The sequence below is a fragment of the Perognathus longimembris genome, chromosome 8 (genome assembly GCF_023159225.1).
Source record: "Perognathus longimembris pacificus isolate PPM17 chromosome 8, ASM2315922v1, whole genome shotgun sequence".
NCBI classification, from domain to species: domain Eukaryota; kingdom Metazoa; phylum Chordata; class Mammalia; order Rodentia; family Heteromyidae; genus Perognathus; species Perognathus longimembris.
The window spans coordinates 72421437-72441433 of record NC_063168.1 but is presented as its reverse complement, the minus strand read 5'-3'; the positions used below and the strand labels follow the sequence as shown (position 1 = coordinate 72441433).

The 19997-nt window shown below is 58.4% G+C and overlaps 3 protein-coding genes across 3 annotated transcripts; 2 read left to right on the top strand and 1 right to left on the bottom strand.

The window, feature by feature from the left end:
* Positions 1-7653: 7653 nt before the first annotated feature.
* Positions 7654-9473, top strand: C8H2orf50 (chromosome 8 C2orf50 homolog). The gene is made up of 3 exons (XM_048352176.1): positions 7654-7871; positions 8662-8701; positions 9279-9473. The coding sequence occupies exons 1-3, from the start codon at positions 7654-7656 to the stop codon at positions 9471-9473; spliced, it is 453 nt and encodes a 150-aa protein (XP_048208133.1).
* Positions 9474-12901: 3428 nt separating this feature from the next.
* Positions 12902-14799, bottom strand: LOC125356013 (basic proline-rich protein-like). Its single transcript, XM_048352236.1, has 2 exons — positions 13286-14799; positions 12902-13184 (listed from the first exon to the last, which is right to left on the bottom strand). The coding sequence occupies exons 1-2, from the start codon at positions 14797-14799 to the stop codon at positions 12902-12904; spliced, it is 1797 nt and encodes a 598-aa protein (XP_048208193.1).
* Slc66a3 (solute carrier family 66 member 3) lies at positions 14733-19877 on the top strand. Its single transcript, XM_048353410.1, has 7 exons — positions 14733-14940; positions 16532-16614; positions 16701-16770; positions 17747-17804; positions 18261-18381; positions 18663-18704; positions 19336-19877. The coding sequence occupies exons 1-7, from the start codon at positions 14798-14800 to the stop codon at positions 19425-19427; spliced, it is 609 nt and encodes a 202-aa protein (XP_048209367.1). The 5' UTR covers positions 14733-14797; the 3' UTR covers positions 19428-19877.
* Positions 19878-19997: the final 120 nt, after the last annotated feature.

The following is a 19997-nucleotide window of genomic DNA, read 5'->3' as shown; positions in this document are numbered from 1 at the left end:
GTCCTGACCTGTCCGTATGAGGAAGAGCCCGGCGATGGTGGCTAGGGCGAGCCTGAGCTCCCGCCGGCTCTCGGCATCTGCAGCAGCAAGCTGCCCGCTGACGACGCCTCTCCGCCCTTATCTCCAAAGGAACCAGATGGGTCTTTTAGAACTGCAGCTCAATGCCATGCAGCTGCAGAACAAAGGCCCTGAGCATGCTCCGTGAGGCAAAACACCCTCCGGGGAGCCAAAAGAAATGGCTCCAAGCTAATGACTTCCAAATCACGTTTCTCCGTGTTCCATAGCATGAACCTCTCCCATAGGGAGGGATTGCAAAATCCTGCCTGCAACCACTAAGCTCTCTAGACACACGTTTTATTTGCAAAACAGAATTTACTCAGAAAAACATCTCACCATGCCTCCTTTCTACTTAAAAGAAGAAAAAAAAGCAAGCCAGGCACTAGTAGTGACTCACACCTGTAATCCTAGCTACTCAAGGAGGCTGAGATCTGAGGACCATGGTTTGAAGCCAGCCCAGGCAGGAAAGTCCATGTGACTCTTATCTCCACTAAACTACCATAGAAGGAAAGAAAAAGAGGGGGGGGGAGGAGGGGAGAGGGAGAGTCTGAGAGAGAGAGAGAGAGAGAGAGAGAGAGAGAGAGAGAGAGAGAGTGCAAGCAAGCGAGCTGGAAGTGAAGCTGTGGCTCAAGTGGTAGAATGCTAGTCTTGAGAAAAGCAGGGATGGCTCCCAGTCCCTGAGTTTTCAAGCACCAATCCTGGCTCAAAAAAAAAAAAAAAGCAGAGTTTCATTCCCTTTGCCCACCATAAAACAAAGCAGAGAAGATTCATGTAGAGGACGCATTATAGAAACAAGTCAGTATAGAAACAAGGCACCAGTGACTCACGCCTGTAATCCTAGCTGCTCAGGAAACTGAGATCCGAGGATTTCAGTTCAAAGCCAGTCCAGGAAGAAACAGTCTGTGAGACTCTTATCTCCAATTAACCAGCAAAAAGCTGGAAATAGGGCCATGGCTCAAGTGGTAAGAGTTCTAGCATGGAGCAAAAAAGCTAAGAACAGCAGCCAGACCCTGAGTTCAAGCCCCAGTACTGCACCAAGAAAGAAAAGAAAGTGCGCCTGCAAATGCTAATTTGGTGGCTCAGACAATAAGCTAGAGGACACTTGTGTGGACGGCGAAGACAACGCCACTGGAAATAACAGACAGATCCACCCCAACTGCTTAACAGAGGAACGAAGAGATTCCATCCATGCAGCCCATCCGCACCCCAGGGTGTCAGCGAGAGATGCCGACCGGCGTACCCACGCTGCCCAGACAGCCAGGAACCTTCTGCAACATCATCATCTGGAAAAGACAAATGATCGCATTAGGTTGGCTCAGGGAAATACACAGAAAACCTAGCGGGAAGAGCGACCTCAGCTCAGACCCTAACGTGTTAACACGCGCGCCTGTACCCTGAGCCGCTCCGCATTCGAGCGCAGCCCTGGAATTAAAACGTCTCTGCTTTTCTGTAGCCAAATGGTAGGTCTAATTATAGCATGTAGACTGACATGAATATTTATTTGCTCATCTCTAGCCGTGGCTCGTAATTAGGAGTTAGCACACCCTACCTTAGAAAACGGTGACACGTTATTACAATGTGTTCTGGAGGCCGTTTTTGATGAGAGCAGGTGGCCAAGGAAACTGGGGGTGTTCTCCATTTCTATAATTATGTCATCATGTTACATTTAATGTGTGTGATCCAGACCAGAGCCAGCACCCAGGGAACGCACACAGCCCTCAGTCCAGACCACACAGGAAGGGGCACAAGGCACCGGCACTACCCAGCCGGCCACCAAGCGGAAGCACTGAGCCCGGGAGACTCCGGACTTGGCCTGTGAGCCCGGCTCTCCTTGTCCTTCCAGTTAAGCAAATTGCTCAGCAAAGGGGGTGTGCAGATTTGCAAATGAATTAGGTTTGGGGTCCACAGTGGTAACTGTCCACTGGGAGCCCCTTTTCAACCACCACCCATCTTCCAGGCCCCATGTCATATAGGACGGTACACAGGCCGCTGCCCTGTCATCTCAGGAAGCTGAGCCCCTGAGGACCATACTTTGAAGCCAGCCCAGGAGAACTCGAAGCCCTGAGTTCAAGCCTCAGTACTGGCTGACGGAGACCTCACAGCGTGAGGAAGTGGTCTGCAGACCGGATGTCCTCCCCAGTGTCTGGCCAGCCGATGGGTGGCAGGGTCCCCTCACTCAGAGCGACGAGAGGCCCAGCGGGAAGGCTCCGGGCCTGCTGTCACTGTCTTACAAAACCGTCGTTGTTGCTTTCCCACGAGTGCCCCTCGTTCCTCCTCGGGTCCTCAGAAATGGAGCCGGCCCACCGGCCAGCATCTCCTGACGGCAACCCCGCGTAGTCCTCCCTCCACGTCCCTTCTGCTCAGTGGCACCAATCTCGTAGGACTTCAAGGAAGAAGCTGCCCTGCTGCCTCATTGTGGAAGGTGAGTGGCCTGAGCCCTCTGCCCCCCCAACACCCCCGGTTATGGCACTCACACTCCCAACCAGCACCTTGCGTGGCCCTGACTTCCGTTCACGGAGGCAAAGTGACGTCCCTATCTACTGTGAAGAGCAACTCCGTACTGACTTCCAGACCTGATCTCCGCAGGAGCGTGCGGAGTTTTTATACCCAGATCACCTAGCCCGTCACAATCATTAAACAGCAGCGCTGGAGGTGGACGGATTCGTCACTTCCGTCGCTGTGACAGTGACTGAGGAAGCAACGTGGAAAGCAAAGGGAGGGCCAGGAAAGGGCCAGGGACAGGATCTGCCCATCAGAGGCCCAGTGGCGGAGCCATCCTGGACAGAGCATGGATGTTAGCGTCCTGGCCGGCCAGCGCCTCTCCCCGGCGCCACCTGCTGGAGGTGGGAACAGCGCCCTTTCCAAATCACAGCTGAGGGACCCTGAGGTCATTGGTGTTCCCCGGGACGTCGGAGGGTCCCCGGAGGCCATGTTGGGGGTTTCTGGGGTTCTCCGAGGGACAGAACACATGTGTATTTTCATTTGACACTGAACAGAGCAGCTCCCACAGACCCTGGGTCACCCAGGCGGGGAGTGTGGGGTGCAGTTTGAGACTTCGCACACCAGAGCGAGGCCATTGCTTCCCCTCGCTGAGTACAACACACACCTGGTATGGGGGGGGCAGGTGGCACACGGCAGGCCCTGTCCTCGGGGAGAGCCCCTGACCTCGGGAAGCTCCTGCCCGGGGTGACAGCAGAAAGCTGCTGACATTGTGGCCCAGGCTGCTTTTCCTTCCCCGCGGAAACCGAGTCCCCCGCGGTCACGTGGCTGCCGGCAGGGGCTGCGGAGGAGATGGGGAGCAGAGGGTCTCAGGATCAGGAGGAGAACGGAGGTCGAGCCTTCTACCTAATGAGCAGTTAGGACTGGAGGGGCCACAGGCGGTGGCACAGACAGGCCTGGGCTGTCTCCTTCCTGGGCCAAAGCCTCTAAGCCAGGAGGCGCAGAGAAGCAACCTAGGGGAGTCGGGAGCTGAGCCAGGGGCCCTGCTCAGACATGAGATCGTTGTGTAGCCTGGATGTTTCATGTTTACAGAGTCCCCTGCTCTTGAAAGCAATCTCCACTCGTGTGGACACGTATCTGAACCCAGCAGCTTCTTCTGTGTCCGCGGGGACTGGTGTTAGGACTTGAACGCGTTGTTTTGAAGAGATAATTTCATTTTGTTTGGGGTGTGTTTTCTTTGTTGAAGAAGGGTCTCATTATATAGCCCAGGCTAGCCTTGAACTTGTGATCCTTCTGCTTCAACCTCTTAAGTGTTGAGATTACAGGTAGGTACCACCATGCCAGGCTAAAGTCTATATTCAAGGTTTCCGTTTATCTCCTTCCTTTCTTCCCTCCTTTCTTCCCTTTTTTCTTCCTTCCTCCCTCCCTTCCTTCCTTCCATCTTTCCTTCCTTCTTCCCTCCCTCTCTCCCTCCCCCCTTCCCTTCCTTCCTTCCTTCCCCTCCTCCTTTCCCCAGAAAGCAAAGAAAACGCGAGGTTCAGCGTATCCCACTTGTGCTATGGATTGTCGCCTCTCCACCTGCTCTCAGAATTTGGCCTCGGAGCCTCCAACAGCTGTTAGTATTATTAACATTATTGTTAGCCCAAATATTACACGAAATATTTGTGTGTGACGGCGACTGCTTTGCCAGACTCTTGCTGTGCGTTTGTGCCCATTTCCCAGGCCCCTGGGAAAGCTAAGGAAGAAGCGTGGAGAGTTTGAGGAAGGCCATGGTGGTCTTTCTAATGGCCAGGGCCATGCTTCAGCTGGCAAGGTGGCTGCTTCCTGGGGTCACAAGGCATCGCAAGACTAAGAGAAGAGTGGGTGTAGGGCATCAGTAACTGGCCCCTGCCAAAGAACCCCAAGCGAGGACTCTAGCTCGTCTTCATCCCCATGTGCCATCTTGGTTACGCCATGTCATCATGGCTGGAGTTAAAGCTACTCGGGTTTGCCAGGCACCAGGGACTCGGACCTGTAACCACGGTTATTCTGGAGGCTGAGGGTAGGCAGAGAAATCCGAGAAACTTTATCTCTACTCAGCAAAATGGCAGGAGGTAGAGGTGGGTTCAGGTGGGATCGCACCAGCCTGAGAGGGAAAAGCCAAACAAGAGTGCAAGGGCCAGCTGGGTACTGGTGGCTCACGCCTGCCATCCTAGCTACTCAGGAGGCGGAGAGCTGAGAATCCTGGTCCAAAGCAAGTCTGGTCAGTACCAGTGCTTGAACTCACCAAAGAGCGCAAGGGCCTGAGTTCAAGCGCTGGTACTGACACACATCTACCCCTGAGCTGTGAACCCAACAACTCCGTCAACGTGAAATAAGGCCAGGCCCCCAGAACCTTGCACTGTCTCCTAGAAATCAGATTATTTTCCCAGTAACCATTTAAAAATTGTTCTATGCTAGAATTTTGTTCAAAATTGGCCACTCTTGTTAGCTGATTTCTAGAATTCTCCTCATGCTCATTCTTGGAAACTAGAGTAGCATTTCTTGTTTTCAGATGTGGGCTTTCCCTGAGATCTTGATTCCTCCCGTGGCCTGGCGCTTGACCTGTGTGCGTTCTCCCACTTGCCTGGTTATGAATCTTCTGAAACGCAAAGTTACAGGCTGTCACCTCTCTGTTGTATTAGGAGATTGCAGCTCCTCTGATTTCAGAAGCCTGGGGGAGATCAATAGACCGGTCAGACTTGCCAGTGAATGCTGGGACTGATTTAATGTAAAACAAAACGGACAGAAAGAAGAATGGACCAACACGGTCAAACACTCAATGTTCAGTGAGAATGGAACCAGGTGGCTCAAGGGGAGGGGTGGGGTTTGGAGAGATGGGGGGTGGGAGGGAGAAGGATGGAAGAGCGGACATTGATCAAGATGTATTGTCCTCAGGAACCCACGTGTTGAACTGAAACCCCTGTGTGTGACAACTTATCAGGAATTTTAGAAAGATAATACTGCCAGGTACCACAGCCAGTGGATGAGCTGGGCATAGGCAAGGGGTGGCCGAGCCCTTTCCCAGGGGTGAAGGCTGGCCCGGCCAGCACTGGGACAGCACGTCCCTCGGTTAGGGCTCAGGAGGCAAAGGCAGAGGGGGCCTGGCCGCCCGTCCTCCGCACGTAGGGAGGGGCCCAGGTTCCCTCCGCAGCCTCGGAGCCACAGGGGAGCACACGGTGCGAGCTGGGTGCGGTGGCAACAGCCACTCGAGGAGCCCGCCGCCGACATCCCGGTGCTTCCGAGGTGGAGACACCGAACTACCTAAGATCAAACAGTAACTAGCGCTGCACGGCCCCTGCCCCTGAGACCTCTCACCCCTTCCGGTGGCTGATGTCTGGGTCTACCTGTTGGTAGGCTCACCCCGCTGGCAGGATCCGCCAGGGCCCTGCGTGAGCCCCTGAGTCCTCCCCTTCACGTCCCCAAGCGGCTGGCCCCTCACGCACTCCCTGTCTGGACGAGGCACTTGCATCCTGGATAGGAAGTGGTCCCACCTGTCATCCTAGCTACTTCGGGGACTGAAGATCTGAGGTTCAAAGCCAGCCTTGCCAGGAAGGTCCGTGAGACTCGAATCTCCAATTAACCAGCAGAAAGCTGGGAGTGGAGCTGCGGCTCGAGTGGTTGAGTGAAAATGCTAAGGAAAAAGCGCCCTGACCCTGAGTTCAAGCTCCACACACAAAGAAAGAGATGAAAATAAAATGTGAAAAATACAAATAAAAAAGACCAAGTCACACGGAACCCCAGCAGGATGGAGGAACCGGCGAGGCCTATGGAGAAGCAAAGCTCCACGATGCCCCCTGCTGGCCGGGATGTGAACTGCAGACGCTGTCAACTTCCCCCAACCCACCAGCTGAAGCCTAGAGGCCTGAACTTGGGGTGAGGTGCCCCCCTCCCCGATAACGTCCCACGGTGCCTAAACTGTGCGAGATTTAGTGCGAACACCCGCTTCCTTTGGGGCACCTGGGATGCGGGTACTCGGGGTCTGACTCTCTAGGGAGCCTCCCCCACAGCCGCTCCCTTCCAGGGGACCCCACACATCCTGGGTGGGGGGGCCCAGATCAGGATTCCTGGAAGCTCGCCGGGGCCCCTCCTAAGTGGCTCTGCCCTCGTTGGCTTCGTCTCCTTCCCTCGATCCCGGGACCTCCGGCACGCCGCCAGCTCCCAGCTCCACGGCTGTGTGCTTGGACTGACCACGGGTCCCCACCGGTAACTTCTAGAGCAGCAAGGGGCTGGGGGAGGAAAGCCCTCCGGGTGGTCATCACCCCCTCTTCTGGATGCCACCCCGCTGCAGCGACGCAGGGAGGAAACAGAGGCACGGTCCTGGCCGCTGAGTCTGAGGAGTACCAAGTCCCCAGCACCGGGACGTGGTGAGCGAGGACGGTTCAGTCGCCTCTAATGAACCGGCTCAAGCGAGCAGCGCGGAGATGATGGAGGGAAGCGCGGGACGCGCCTCTAGTTCTCTAATTTAGAAACGCAGCCAGGTGCGGGCGGCTCACGTCCATTATCCTAGCCGCTCAGGAGCCAGAGATCTGGGGACTGTGGTTGGAAACCGGGGGTGGGGTGGGGGAGGGGGGAGAGTCTTATCTGTGATTAATCACCCACAAAGCCCCCAAGTGGGCTGTGGCTCAGGGCACAGAGCCCTAGCTCTGAGCAAAAGAGCTCGGGGGACAGCGACAGACCTGAGTTCAGGCCCCAGAAGCAGCACACACGGGCACACACGTATACACACACACACACACACACACACACACACACACACAGGCTCACACCGGGTCCGCCCCTTCCCGCACCCTCCCGTTCCCAGGACGACAGTCAACACTGTTGACTTGGGGAGCTCCGACGCCCTCTCCACCGGCCTGGACGGCTCTGCCCCGCAGCCCCCGGGATCCGGGCCGGGGACAGTGAAGACCCTGAACAGCTCCCGGGTTAGGAGACCCGGAGGGGACCCCAAGAGGGGGGAGCTCGCAGCTCGCCCAGGGCCCAGGCAGGAGGAGTCTGTCTCTGCCTCTGTCTCTGTCTGTCTGTCTCTCTATCTTTGTCTCTGTCTCTGTCTCTCTCTCTCTACCTCTCTCTGTCTGTCTCTCTCTGTCTGTGTGTCTGTACCCCACCCCCACCCCCCACCCCCCACCCCCTTGCACCATGCAGAGTCCCCTCACCCCGGAGCTCCAGAGGACCACATCGGCTGGCTATCGACTGCCCTCCGCCAGGCCGCCAGCCTCAGTTTCCCAGGCTGTGGCGGGCGGGGGTCGGGCGGGCGGCGGCCGGGCTCCGGGGGCCCCGCGGGAGGCCCTGGGGGTGCAGCAAGACCAGCTGTGGCGGGAGACGGTGGCGGCTGAGGGCCGCGCCCGGCAGCGCTGGTGAGTGTCCCATCGCCTCCCGGCACCCCCCCTCCCCCCGGGGCCCGGGGGCTCAGAAGCTTCTGGAATTGGGGGACCAGGTGGATGGGGGAGCAGGACAGAGCCTAGGGGAGGGGGCCAGCCCAGGGTCAGAGGAGAGCAAAGCGGGAGAGAAGAAGGGTGGGGAGAAGGCTGAGGAGAGGGAGGGGGAGAGGCGGGGGATGGAGGGGGAGGGGAGGGGAAAGGCTCCTGATCCAAGCCTACCGCCCTACAAGGAGCACATTCCTATCTCAGAACAATCAGTGTGGAAAAAGGGGGAGAGAAGCCAAAACATGTGCAAGGCTCCAAGATCACACTCTAGTGCCCTCTATTCCCTCCCCGCCCACCCCCCCAAAAACAGATTCCGGTAAAAATTGCAGTAGCCCTGCTGGTCAGCGTCCTCCTTGCCCTCCCCTCTCCCCCATGCTTTGTAAGCACATGGTCTGCCTTTTCTTCTTCAGAGGGCTCTTGAGGTCTTCACCCGGGCTCTGCAAAGGTCCAGAGGTGGCGGGGGGGGGGGGGGGGGGGGCTAACATGGGTGTCCTTAGCAACGGTTACCACCCAAGGAGTCTGGGGTCTTGGAAACATTTGCTCACGTTGTAGGATGCACCCAAAACGCTTGGTTGACCCTTGGCATGTGTGTGATCCTAAGTTATTTTAGTTCCTCCATGATGACACGCGCAGAGGCATGAACTTACGTACTTGATATGCTGCAAGTTGATCTCCATGTCCCAGAGAGAAGTTGCATTGCCAGGGTGCTTTTCTTTTCCAGGACTGAGCACTGGGGGTTCCTGAAAGACTATGACCCAATGGTAAGGAATTCTCCTTCCTTCCTTCCTTCCTTCCTTCCTTCCTTCCTTCCTTCCTTCCTTCCTTCCTTCTTTCCTTCCTTCCTCCCTCCCTCCCTCCCTCCTTCCCTCCTTCCTTCCAACATGTACAGAGGGTCCCCTCTGTGTTTGATGCTACAGTGGTGGATAAAATAGTCTTGTGTTAAGAAACTCAAAGTCTTCAGCCAGTCACTGGTGGTTCATGCCTGCCATCCCAGCTCTTCAGGAGGCTGAGATCTGAAGGTCATGATTCCAAGTCAGCCCGGCAGGAAAGCCAGAGGGCGAAAGAGCCTAAGAGGCAGCACCCAGGCCAGCTTCCAGCCCGGGTGCTGGCAGGCCCCTCCTGATTGGGGGGGGGGGTGCTCTACCCCTGGGAGCCACAGCTCCATCTCCAGTTCTTTGCTGGTTGGTGGGGGCGAGGAGCTTCCCAGCCCTTCCTGCCTGGGCTGGCCAGCTTCAGATCCTGCCCCTGGGATCTCAGCCTCCTGTGTGGCTGGGCCTGGCGGGTGTCAGCCCGCCAGGCCCCCCGGAGCCCTCGACCTGAGCTGTCCCCTCCCCTCAGGGCAATAAGAAGGAGCCGCCGAAGTTGCCCGAGTCCGTGTCTGTCTTCTCGGACACGGTTCCCAACTCCTCCAACCAGGTGGTGGGCAGCAGGGTGGACACGCCGCTGGGCAGGGCCCTCAGCCGCCTGGACGCCCTGCTCTTCTGGGAAGGGGCTCGCAGGAGGAAGGTGGAGGAGGAGCTGCAGCCGGTGTAAGGAGCAGGCCCCGAGCCCTGCAGGTGGGTGTGGGCGTGGCCGAGCCGCGGGTGGGGCCCTGGACTCCATACCCCTGGGCTCCCCGGCTGGGCTGACCCTCCCCCGTGGGTTCCCCGTCAGGAGAAGGGGGACCTAGTGTTGCCTGGAAGCAAGAGGCCACCACTGGAGCCACTTAGGGACCACACAAAGGACCATCCTGCAGTCTGGGGGCTACAAGTCCTACCAGGGGCCCAGGGGCCCCACAGAGGGGCTCTGGATGGTCCCGGCGGGGAATCTGTTTCCTCAGATGTTCTCTCCCTGACTTCCGTTTGGGGCATTGAACCGGGAACTCTGGCTTGCTAGGCAGGGGCTCTGCCACCTGAGCCACACTCCCAGCTCTTTTTTTTTCTCCTCCTCCAATTCCTGATCCTCCTGCCTCAAGTCTACTGGATGGCAGGTGGGGCCTTCAGGCTCTTCCTCCCCCCTCTCTCTGGATCTTTCTCCTCCCCCATTCCTGGGATTCCTGTGGGCCTATCCTGGCAATCAGCGCAATCTCTCCATCTTCTCAGAAGGCCTCCTGGAGAGAGAGGAAAACAGAAGGGCCAGTGGACCCAAGTGGTTGCCTCTGTTATGACATAATGTGGGTTTTATTCATCTATAGCTGGCCTATACTGTCACTACCTTATATTTTGGGGTCCTGGAGAAAGAAAGTGATTTCCTCCCCAGTCTCCCAAATCCACTGAGAAAAGACAGTCGGTGTGACCAGCAGTTACAAGAAAGTGTGTGCTTCTTTTTTCTTTTGGTAGTACTGTGGTTCGAACTCCTGCTCTCCCTGAGTTTGCTTGCTTGGCTGGCATTCTACCACTTGAGCCGCGACCCCAGCCTGTCTTTTTGCTAGTTAATTGGAGATGAAGTCTTGCAGATTTTCCTGCCCGGGATGGCTCCGGATCTCGATCCTCTGATGTGGTTCTCATGAGCATCTAGGATCACAGACACTTAGAGACACATAAGGCAGGCTGGCAGCACGCGCCCTTCACACCTGATCCGGACCTGCAGCCTTCCTTTTGCCAGTCGGATGGAGGCAGAAGCCGGGAGCTTTGTCCAATCGGAGATTACAGGTCTGGGCAACAGTCACGAGTCAGTCAGTAGGAAGTGAGGTCAGGGTCCTCGTGGCCAGCCACATGCTACGATGGTCAAGTGCCTGCCTGCCTGGGGCTTGGTGGGTATAAACCCAGCTGGGGCTGGGTGTCGTGACTCACATCTGCAATCCTAGCTACTCAGGGGGTGGAGGTTGGGAGGATGCAGGTTAAAGGTCAGCCTTGGCAAAAAGTTATGGAGGCCTTCCTCTGGACAGACAGGCCAGGCACAGTGATTCGTGTCTTTGAACCCAGTTAGGAGGCAGAGGTAGGAGGACTGCAGTCTGAGGCTAGGTCTGGGGCAAAAGCATGAGACCTTCTCTGAGAAATAAAGAGTGATCAGGGTTGTGCTTGTGGCTCAAGTGGCAGAGTTCCTGTCTGGCGAGTATGTGGTCCTGAACTCAGGGAGAAAACCAAGCCTGATCTGCGGTTTTTGCCATAAGGCACGAGCGTGCTCGGTAGTGTTTTGACTCTCCTCTTGCCCATGATGTGGTTTCTCTTGGAGGGAGAGGGGAAACGGAGGCTGACTGTTCCTGTGCTGAGTGGAGGGCCTCCTGCAGCTCTTCTCACTGTCGCTTGAGCGTCACCAGGCTCCACTACCCCGTGCCCGTATCGTAAACATTTCTGTCATCATTTCAGAGATCTGGAAACCACGCCAAAGACGTGGACCCACCAAGTCAGGGTTAGCTAGCTCGTGGGGATCAGGGTCGTTCCCCACGCCTGATTTCTCCCTTCCCCCTTCCCCCTCCACTTGTCAGCCCCCCGTGCTTAGGAAATGGGCAGGAGACGGGAAGGAATTGGGACTTGGTCAGGTCTGGCGGTTCTGATCTCTGAGTAGAGCCGCACCTCTCCGGGGCTCAGCTGACTTTGGCTGCGCCGGGCAGAGTCAAGTCTGACGTGCCTGTGTTTCACCCACTAGGACTCTCCGCCTCCGGTAGCGCCATCTTCCCTCCACCTACCTTCAGCACCAGGGCCCGGCTGAACCTCCACCCTGGAAGCTCCTGCACGCACGGCACCTGTGGGTCTGCCCGCCACTCCCTGCCCCGCCTTCTCCTCACTCGGGGGCGGAGGGAATCAGGACAACCAGCAGCTGCCCCAGGTTCCTGAAGCGGGCTCTCGGCTCATCTGGGCTTGAACAAAGGAGGCTGGGTGGGCCAGGAGGCCTCTCAGTCCCGGGCATGGAGAAATGGTCACAAGGTTACAGGTCAGGCAAACACACCTGAAGGGGGCTTGGATTCATCAACAGGAGGGGTGGAGGCATCTCAGCACCCTTGGGCTGGGCAATGGCAGGGCTCCGCAAGGGACTGGACGCAGGAGCCAGCCAGTGCCACCCAGAAGAGTGCCTCCCCTGTTTCTCACCTCTGCCTCACGTGGCCAGTAACGACCACTCTCCACAGAACCACGTGAACTGGACATCTCCCGGACCATACATAGAGATGATCCGGAAAGGAGGAGGACTTTCAGGTCCTGACTTCGAAGCCAAGTACTGCAAAAAAGCAAGCGGGGGAAGCGGGGGCCAGCGGCTCACACCTGTAATCCTAGCTTCTCAGGATGCTTAAATCGGAGGGTCATAGTTCAAAACCAGCCAGGGCAGGAACGTCTGTGAGGCTCTTATCTTCCAATAAGTCAGCAAAAAGCTAGAAATGGATCTGCGATTCAAGTGGTAGAATGCCAGCCTTGAGTGAAAAGGCTAAGGGACAGTGCCTAGGCCCCGAGTTCAAGTCCCAGGATGGGCACACAATAATTAACAATAATAAGCATCCAGGGGCTGGGGATATGGCCTAGTGGCAAGAGTGCTTGCCTCGTATACACGAAGCCCTGGGTTCGATTCCCCAGCACCACATATATAGAAAACGGCCAGAAGTGGCGCTGTGGCTCAAGTGGTAGAGTGCTAGCCTTGAGCAAAGAGGAGCCAGGGACAGTGCTCAGGCCCTGAGTCCAAGCCCAGGACTGGAAAAAAAAAAAATATATATATATATATATATATATATTAAGCATCCATAGTCTCATACCAGTGTTTTGTGTTGAGAAGTATCTCTGGATTCTCTTGCGTCAGCCTCCCAAGTGCTGGGGATTACAGATATGCCTCACCTGACAATTTTCAAAATTTCAAGCACTGAAGAATTCTTCTATTGAACACACAATAAATAACAACAGAAAAATCACTTTTATTTCTATCGTACTAATAACTGATTAAGGCAAGAATTAATAAAAGGTATGAAAACTCCTGGGCTTTCTTAAGAGCAAACATTGTCACTGATTAGTGATCGAACCAGGGCAGGGATCCAATTTATAAAGTTCCTCCTAAGCTTCCTATTCCCGTTTAGCATTGAGGACGCAGCACTTTCTGGATTCTTCTGTGGGAGCAGGGATGGCTTTCCCGGGCCCCTGCTCAGAACTGGGGTCGGGAGGATCTGGCCCTGCATCTGGCCAGATGCAGTGGGGTGGGAGGGTGGGTGGGGTGTGCGCGTGAGCGCGCCTCCGCCTCCCATTAACTGGGCCCACTGGAGTTGGTCCGCGGGCCCCTGGTGCGGTCGGGTCGGGTCGCCGGAGGCGCAGCGAGGCCCGGGGAGGACGCACGCAGCCGCACCTGGAGCTGTGACAGTGAGAGAAAAGGTTTCCACCTCGGAACCGCTTAAGGAACAAAACAAGGCACTTGCAGAGAGTGGACAACACAGCGGGACAGGTGGCACCCACAGCCCGCAGACGGGGGCCCTCCGCCCGCCCCTCCACGGGCCCGCAGACGGGGGCCCTCCGCCCGCCCCTCCACCGGCCCGCAGACGGGGGCCCTCCGCCCGCCCCTCCACCGGCCCGCAGACTGGGGCCCTCCGCCCGCCCCTCCACCGGCCCGCAGACGGGGGCCCTCCGCCCGCCCCTCCACGGCCCGCAGACGGGGGCCCTCCGCCCGCCCCTCCACGGCCCGCAGACGGGGGCCCTCCGCCCGCCCCTCCACGGGCCGCAGACGGGGGCCCTCCGCCCGCCCCTCCACGGGCCCGCAGACGGGGGCCCTCCGCCCGCCCCTCCACGGGCCGCAGACGGGGGCCCTCCGCCCGCCCCTCCACGGGCCGCAGACGGGGGCCCTCCGCCCGCCCCTCCACGGGCCGCAGACGGGGGCCCTCCGCCCGCCCCTCCACGGGCCCTCCGCCCGCCCCTCCACCGGCCCGCAGACTGGGGCCCTCCGCCCGCCCCTCCACGGGCCCTCCGCCCGCCCCTCCACCGGCCCGCAGACTGGGGCCCTCCGCCCGCCCCTCCACGGGCCGCAGAGGGGGGCCCTCCGCCCGCCCCTCCACGGGCCGCAGAGGGGGGGCATCCTCCCGCCCTTTCTGGAGACGGGCCGGGCTGTCCGGGCGGCCCAGGCGGAGAAGTGAATCAGCAGCGCGCAGAGCGGCGCGTGGCCTGGCTGCGTCACCGCCCGGGGGCGGGGCGAAAGGGCGTGGATACGGCGAGGGCGGGGCGGAGTGGCGTGGGTACGATGTGGGCGGAGCGAGCAGGGGCGTGGGCACGGTGAGGGCGGAGCGAGCAGGGGCGTGGGCACGGTGAGGGCGGAGCGAGCGGGGTCGTGGGCACGGTGAGGGCGGAGCGAGCGGGGTCGTGGGCACGGTGAGGGCGGAGCGAGCAGGGGCGTGGGCACGGTGAGGGCGGAGCGAGCGGGGTCGTGGGCACGGTGAGGGCGGAGCGAGTGGGGGCGTGGGCACGGTGAGGGCGGGGGCGGAGCGAGCGGGGCGTGGGCACGATGTGGGCGGAGCGAGTGGGGGCGTGGGCACGGTGAGGGTGGGGGCGGAGTGAACGGGGGCGTGGGCACGATGTGAGCAGAGGAAGCGGGGACACGATGTGGGCGGGGGCGGAGCGAGCGGGGGCGTGGGCACGGTGAGGGCGGAGCGAGCGGGGGCGTGGGCACGGCGAGGGCGGAGCGAGCGGGGGCGTGGGTACGGTGTGGGCGGAGCGAGCAGGGGCGTGGCCACTCCGGGGGCGGAGCGAAGGCGGATGCTGTGAACTAAAGCGGAGCAGATGAGGCGGGGCCGGCGGGAGTCTGGGGGTGGGGCCGTGCGGAGGGCGTGGCCGGGAAGGGCGTGGCCTGGAAGGGCGTGGCCCGGCCCGCGGGCGGGAAGGCGGAAGCAGTCCCGGGCGGACTCCGCGCACTCCGGAACGCCTTGGGTGGTGAGCGCTGCCCGGTCGGCGCCGGCGTCTCCCGCGCTCCCGGCCGGGGCCATGGAGGCCGCGCTGCTGTGGTTCTGCAACTGGAGCACGCTGGGCGTGTGCGCCGCGCTCAAGCTGCCGCAGATCCACGCGCAGCTGGCGGCGCGCAGCGCGCGGGGCCTCAGCCTCCCGAGTTTGCTCCTGGAGCTGGCGGGGTGAGGCGCGGGCCGGGTGGGAGGCGTGGGATCGCGCGGTGATCCCGCACAGGGCGGGACCCCGTCTGCCCGGCAGAGCGCGCCCTCGTCGTCCCCAAACTCACCCCGCGCCCTCGCACCCTTTCCCTGGCCTGGAGGGCCGGACGGCGGTCCGCGTGACGCGCTCGGGGTTCGGGCGGGAGGGATGGGGCGGGAGCCGGCGCGGGGAGGTGGAGTCGTGAGACTTTGGGTTGGGACGACGACCGGCGTGCGCGGGAGCCTCTCGCTCCGGGACCGGGTGGGGCGGGGCCCGGCCTCGCTCCCCGCCCGCGGTCTCCCGGCGCCTCCGCAGGCCGGTTCCGCTGGGTACCACGCCCGGGCCTGGAGGGGCGGAGGTGCCGGGAGGCCGGCTGGGTCCGGGAGACCGGGAGTGAGGGTGCGGGAAGCCGGGTCCCGGCCGAGGGCCTGCAGAGCCGCGCCCGCCCGGGGAGGCCGCCCGCCCGCCCGCCCGCCTGCCGGGAGGAGACGCCCCGGCGCTCTGCACGCCGGGCTGCGCTTCGCGGCTCCGCCTGAAAAACGCAGAGCCTGGAGCGGGAGGCGGGGCCCGGCGGGTAGAGCTCTAGCCAGTGAGTGAAACCGGCAGGTACTGAGTTCGAGACCTGGTCTGGGACCTAAAACAAAAAGGAAAGAAGAAGGCAAAGCCATCCCGAGGGGACAAAGAGGAGAGGGCTCGTCCCAGATCCGGGTTACTCCAGCCCTGGCGGTGGGGTGGTGTCCGGGCAGGGGATGGGGGGACGCGTTTGCGGTTCAATCAGCTGCTCTCCCTGCGCTTGACCTTCCCTCCGCCCGAGCAGGTCACCCTCCCAGGCCCGGCGGAAGCCATCGGGCATCACCTCTGAATCCCAGGGCATCTTGTCCCCACCTCTGCGGATCCGAGTTCTCCCCTTACACTGTGTGCGTTGATCCATTTAATACTCACCTGGCACCGTATTGAGTTACCGATTTGATTCTCACCGGGCTGTGAGAGGCAAGAATTGTTTCGATCCCTAGGAACAATAGAGGTTGCTCAGCAGGATCCTGGCTTTCCAGCAGGTTCCTCCTGGGGCTTGAACTTAGAGCTGAGCGTTGCCTCTGAGCTTTTGGGCTCTACCACTTGAGCCCCAGCTCTATTTGCAGCCTTAAGGGTTTCACGTACTTGGGTTGTGGTGTCTTTGACCTGTGAGTGTCAGATCTCAGCCTCCGAAGTAGCTGGGGTTACAGGTGTGAATCCCCGGTGCTTGGCTCGTTTCCTCCTTTTGGTGGTACTGGGGTTTGAACTCGGGTCTCCTGCTTGCTGGGCAGGCACTCTCCCACTTGAGCCATGTGAGCACCCATGTGGGTGTCCCTGGTAAATGACCTCTTGAGGGACCTGGCAGCAGTCGTGTAGCTTGCACTCCTGCCCAGCAGCCAGCAGGAGACGAAGGCTTCCCCAGTCGCTGACTGCTCGGCAGTCATTGTGCTGGAAACTTCTTGACACTGGCTCTCCATTGTCCGCTTTAGCATTCGGCACATGCTACCGTCTGGGGTCCAGCCGGGGCAGGTTGGGCTGTGAACGGTGCTCCCCTCTCCTCAGGTTCCTGGTCTTCCTCCGCTACCAGTGTTACTATGGGAACCCACTGCTCACCTACCTGGAGTACCCCATCCTCATCGCGCAAGGTACCAGAAGCCCTCCCACCCCCTGCTTGCCCCCCCCCCCCCCCCCCCCCGCCGCCCTCCCTCTTCTCATGGGAGTCTCCTTTCAGATGTCGTCCTCCTGCTGTGTGTCTTTCATTTTAACGGGAACGTGAAGCAGGCGGCGCCGTACCTGGCTGGGTATCCTTTCCTTTCGGGAGGGGGGCGGTGGTAGATACCAGCTCAGGTCTAGCAGGCACCAAGGTCCAGCCCCAGATTCAGAAAGAAGAAAAAAAAAATCAGGGGTGTTATGGCATGGAATAAGCTCATTCCATTTAACTGAATGTCCTTTTTTTGGGGGGGGGTTGCCAATACTGAGATTTGAACTCAAGGTTGGAGCTCTACTATTTGAACCTTAGCTTCTGACTTTTGGGTGATTCATTGGAGATGAGAGTCTGATGAACTCTCCTGCTTGGGCTGGCTTCCAACCATGATCCTCAGATTTCAACCTCCCGAGTAGCTAGGATGACAGATTTGAGCCCCCGAAGTCTAGTACATCCTGTCTTTTGGTGGACAAACCCACAACTGGGTCAGATGACTCACTAGTCATTTCTACTGCTAGTCACACGTCATAAAATATTGTACCTATGTTTGGATGTTTAACTAGAATGCGGTGGGATGGGCCAGAATTTAGCCAAGAGTTTTAACGACAAGAGTTTCATCTATTTGCATCCGGGCTGCTGTCGGATGAGGATTCGGCGCTGACCTTCAACCCCAGACACCAGGCAGCGTGGGTTCATTCCAAACCTGTCATTTAGTTAATGGGGTCCGTTAGAATGAAGATGGGGTTTAGGAGGCAGCTAGGAGCGTGTGTGAGAGAGGAGTCTACCCCGGTGCCCTCGTCGCCCCTCTTGTCCTGTGTACCCCGAAGTCAGCAGGCAGTCACCCAGTTAGGAGCATTTCCGGTCCCCTGGGAACAGCCCAGGAACCCAGGGGACTAGGTGTGTCCCCAATGGTCAGCTTCTGTTCTTCTCAACGCCCAGTGGTGTTCACTTAGGGCCCCTTTGTCTTTTACCTGCTCCCCTCCCCCCACCGTGGGCCGGGTGAACCCCCAGAGGGGCGGGGGGGGGGTGCCGCCAGCAGCCCCCAGCCCTGCTGCCCCTTAACTCTTGGTAAGATTCGTGCTGTCATGGTTCCTCCTCGGCCTGCACAAGTGGATCATGGACCTGGCCATGGTGAGTGGCGCCCCCCCGCCCCCCCCCCAGACAAGCAAGCGGAGGCAAAGCAGGTGTTGGCTCTGCTCCCCACCCCGCCGGGCCTCGCTCGGTGCAGCACTGGGCAAGCACTAAAAGACATTACTCTTATTTAAGCAGGTGGCATGTTTGCTTTCTTTTTGTGCTAGTATTCCCAGGCTCGAACTCAGGGCCTAGGCGCTCCCTTTTAGCTTTTTCTTTTTTGCTCAAGGCTGGCCCTCTACCATTTGAGCCACAGCTCCACTTGTGGCTCTTTGGTGGCTAACTGGAGATGAGCGTCTCAAGAGATTGGTCTGCCTGGGTTGACTTGGAACTGGGATCCTTGTGAAGTAGCTGGGAATCACAGGCATGCGCCCTCCGTGCCCGACTGGGCTTATTATTTATTATTATTTTTTAAACAGATAAGCTCCTGACTTTCTCCTATTTTATCCGCAACAGAACTTGAGTACATTCATCGGCGCCGCCAGTAAGTTGGCTCAGCTCCAGTGTCTGTGGAAGGCGCGGGACTCGGGGGCCGTGAGCGCGCTCACGTGGGGCCTGTCGGCGTACACCTGCGCCAGTAAGGACGGAGGGGGCGGGGGGGCACTGTCTCCCCAGAGAGGGGCTCGATTAGGGTCCCCATGACGCGGTCCCTTGAGTGTTATTGCTTTGCGAGTGAGCCCCAATCACAGCCTTACTCGCGAAGCGTATTTCCACCCAGCATGCGCCGTTCAATGTTCTGCCCCATCAAAGATCTTCCAGGAAATTAGTGTATGTTAGTGGTGTATTAAAGAGAAAAATGAGTTTGTTTCCAAATGTTGGAGAATCGAGTTGTTTATGACTGTGCATTTTCTTTTTCAGCAAGAATAGTAACAACCTTAATGACTACCAGTGATTTCACAAGTAAGCAAACGTGCTTTTCTTCTATACCTGTTTGTGTTCTGCAGAATGCTTCCTCATTCAAAACCTTAGGGTTTAGCGGTGTGTGTGTGTGTGTGTGTGTGTGTGTGTGTGTGTAGCTTGGGCACTGTCCCTTAGCTGTTTTCACTCAAAGCGGGTGCTCTACCACTTGTGCTGCAGCTCCACTTCAGAATTCTCCTTTTTGGGGGGATAGGGGAGTCTTGCTATGTTGCCCAGTTTGGTCCTTCTTTTTGCCTCAGTCTCCCTGGCATTACAGGCATATACACCAATGCCTTGGCTTAAGGCAGCGCTCTTGAGATGTCAGCACCCTTGAGCCCTTCGGAGAGCAAATGGATTCTGAAAAGTGGCAGCGCTCCCTGGACTGAGCCACAGTCCCCTAAGCACTAAAAATGACACGATTGTTCGCGAGGTCAGACTGAGTCACACGTTAGACAAGGGGAAGATCATCTCCCTCCCCCAATCTGGGTCAACCTTCTTCTAAGTCTCATCCATACACGTTTCATTTGGGAGCTGGGAGTGGAGCTCTACCTGGTCTTCTTAGAGCAGAAGAGATTTTTACCTTATGAAGTGCAGTATTCTTTAATGCCCAACTTTTCTCTCCTTTTGATTGCAGTACTGACACGTTTTGTGATCATGCTCGCTTTAAATGTATGGGTGACAGCGACAGTACTGCACTACCGGAAGCCTGCCGTAAAGGCTGAGTGACGGATGTTATCCTACGCAGAAAGTGGAACAGAAGGAAAAGCACCAAAGTCTTCTCTAAGATCAGTAATCGCTCGTGGCTAGGTGCAGTGGCTGTAATCCCAGCACTCACGTAGGAGGATCACAAATCCCAGTGCAGCCTGGACTACACAGTAGATAGACCAGGGGAAGGAGGAAGGAGGAAGAGCTACTTAAGTACTGGTGTTAAAACTCCCAACTCTCCACCCCTACCCGCCCTCTGCTCACTCTATAGCCCAGGCAGAATTAGGGTCCTTCTGCCTCAGCCTCCTCAGTGCTGGAATTACAGGCTTTGCCTCCTGACATAGCTTGACATCTGCCAATAGCTCAGAGTTGCCCAAGAAGGCCCCCGTGACACCGTGACACCGTCTCTTGGAAGAGCCAACTACAATGTAGCATTCCAAATCTTTTAAAAAATAGCCTCTCAGCTGGGCCCTGATGGCTCACGCCTGTAATCCTAGCTACTCAGGAGGCTGAGATCTGAGGACCCTAGTTCAAAGCCAGCCCAGGCAGGAAAGTCCACGAGACTCATCGCCCAATTAACCACCAAAAAAA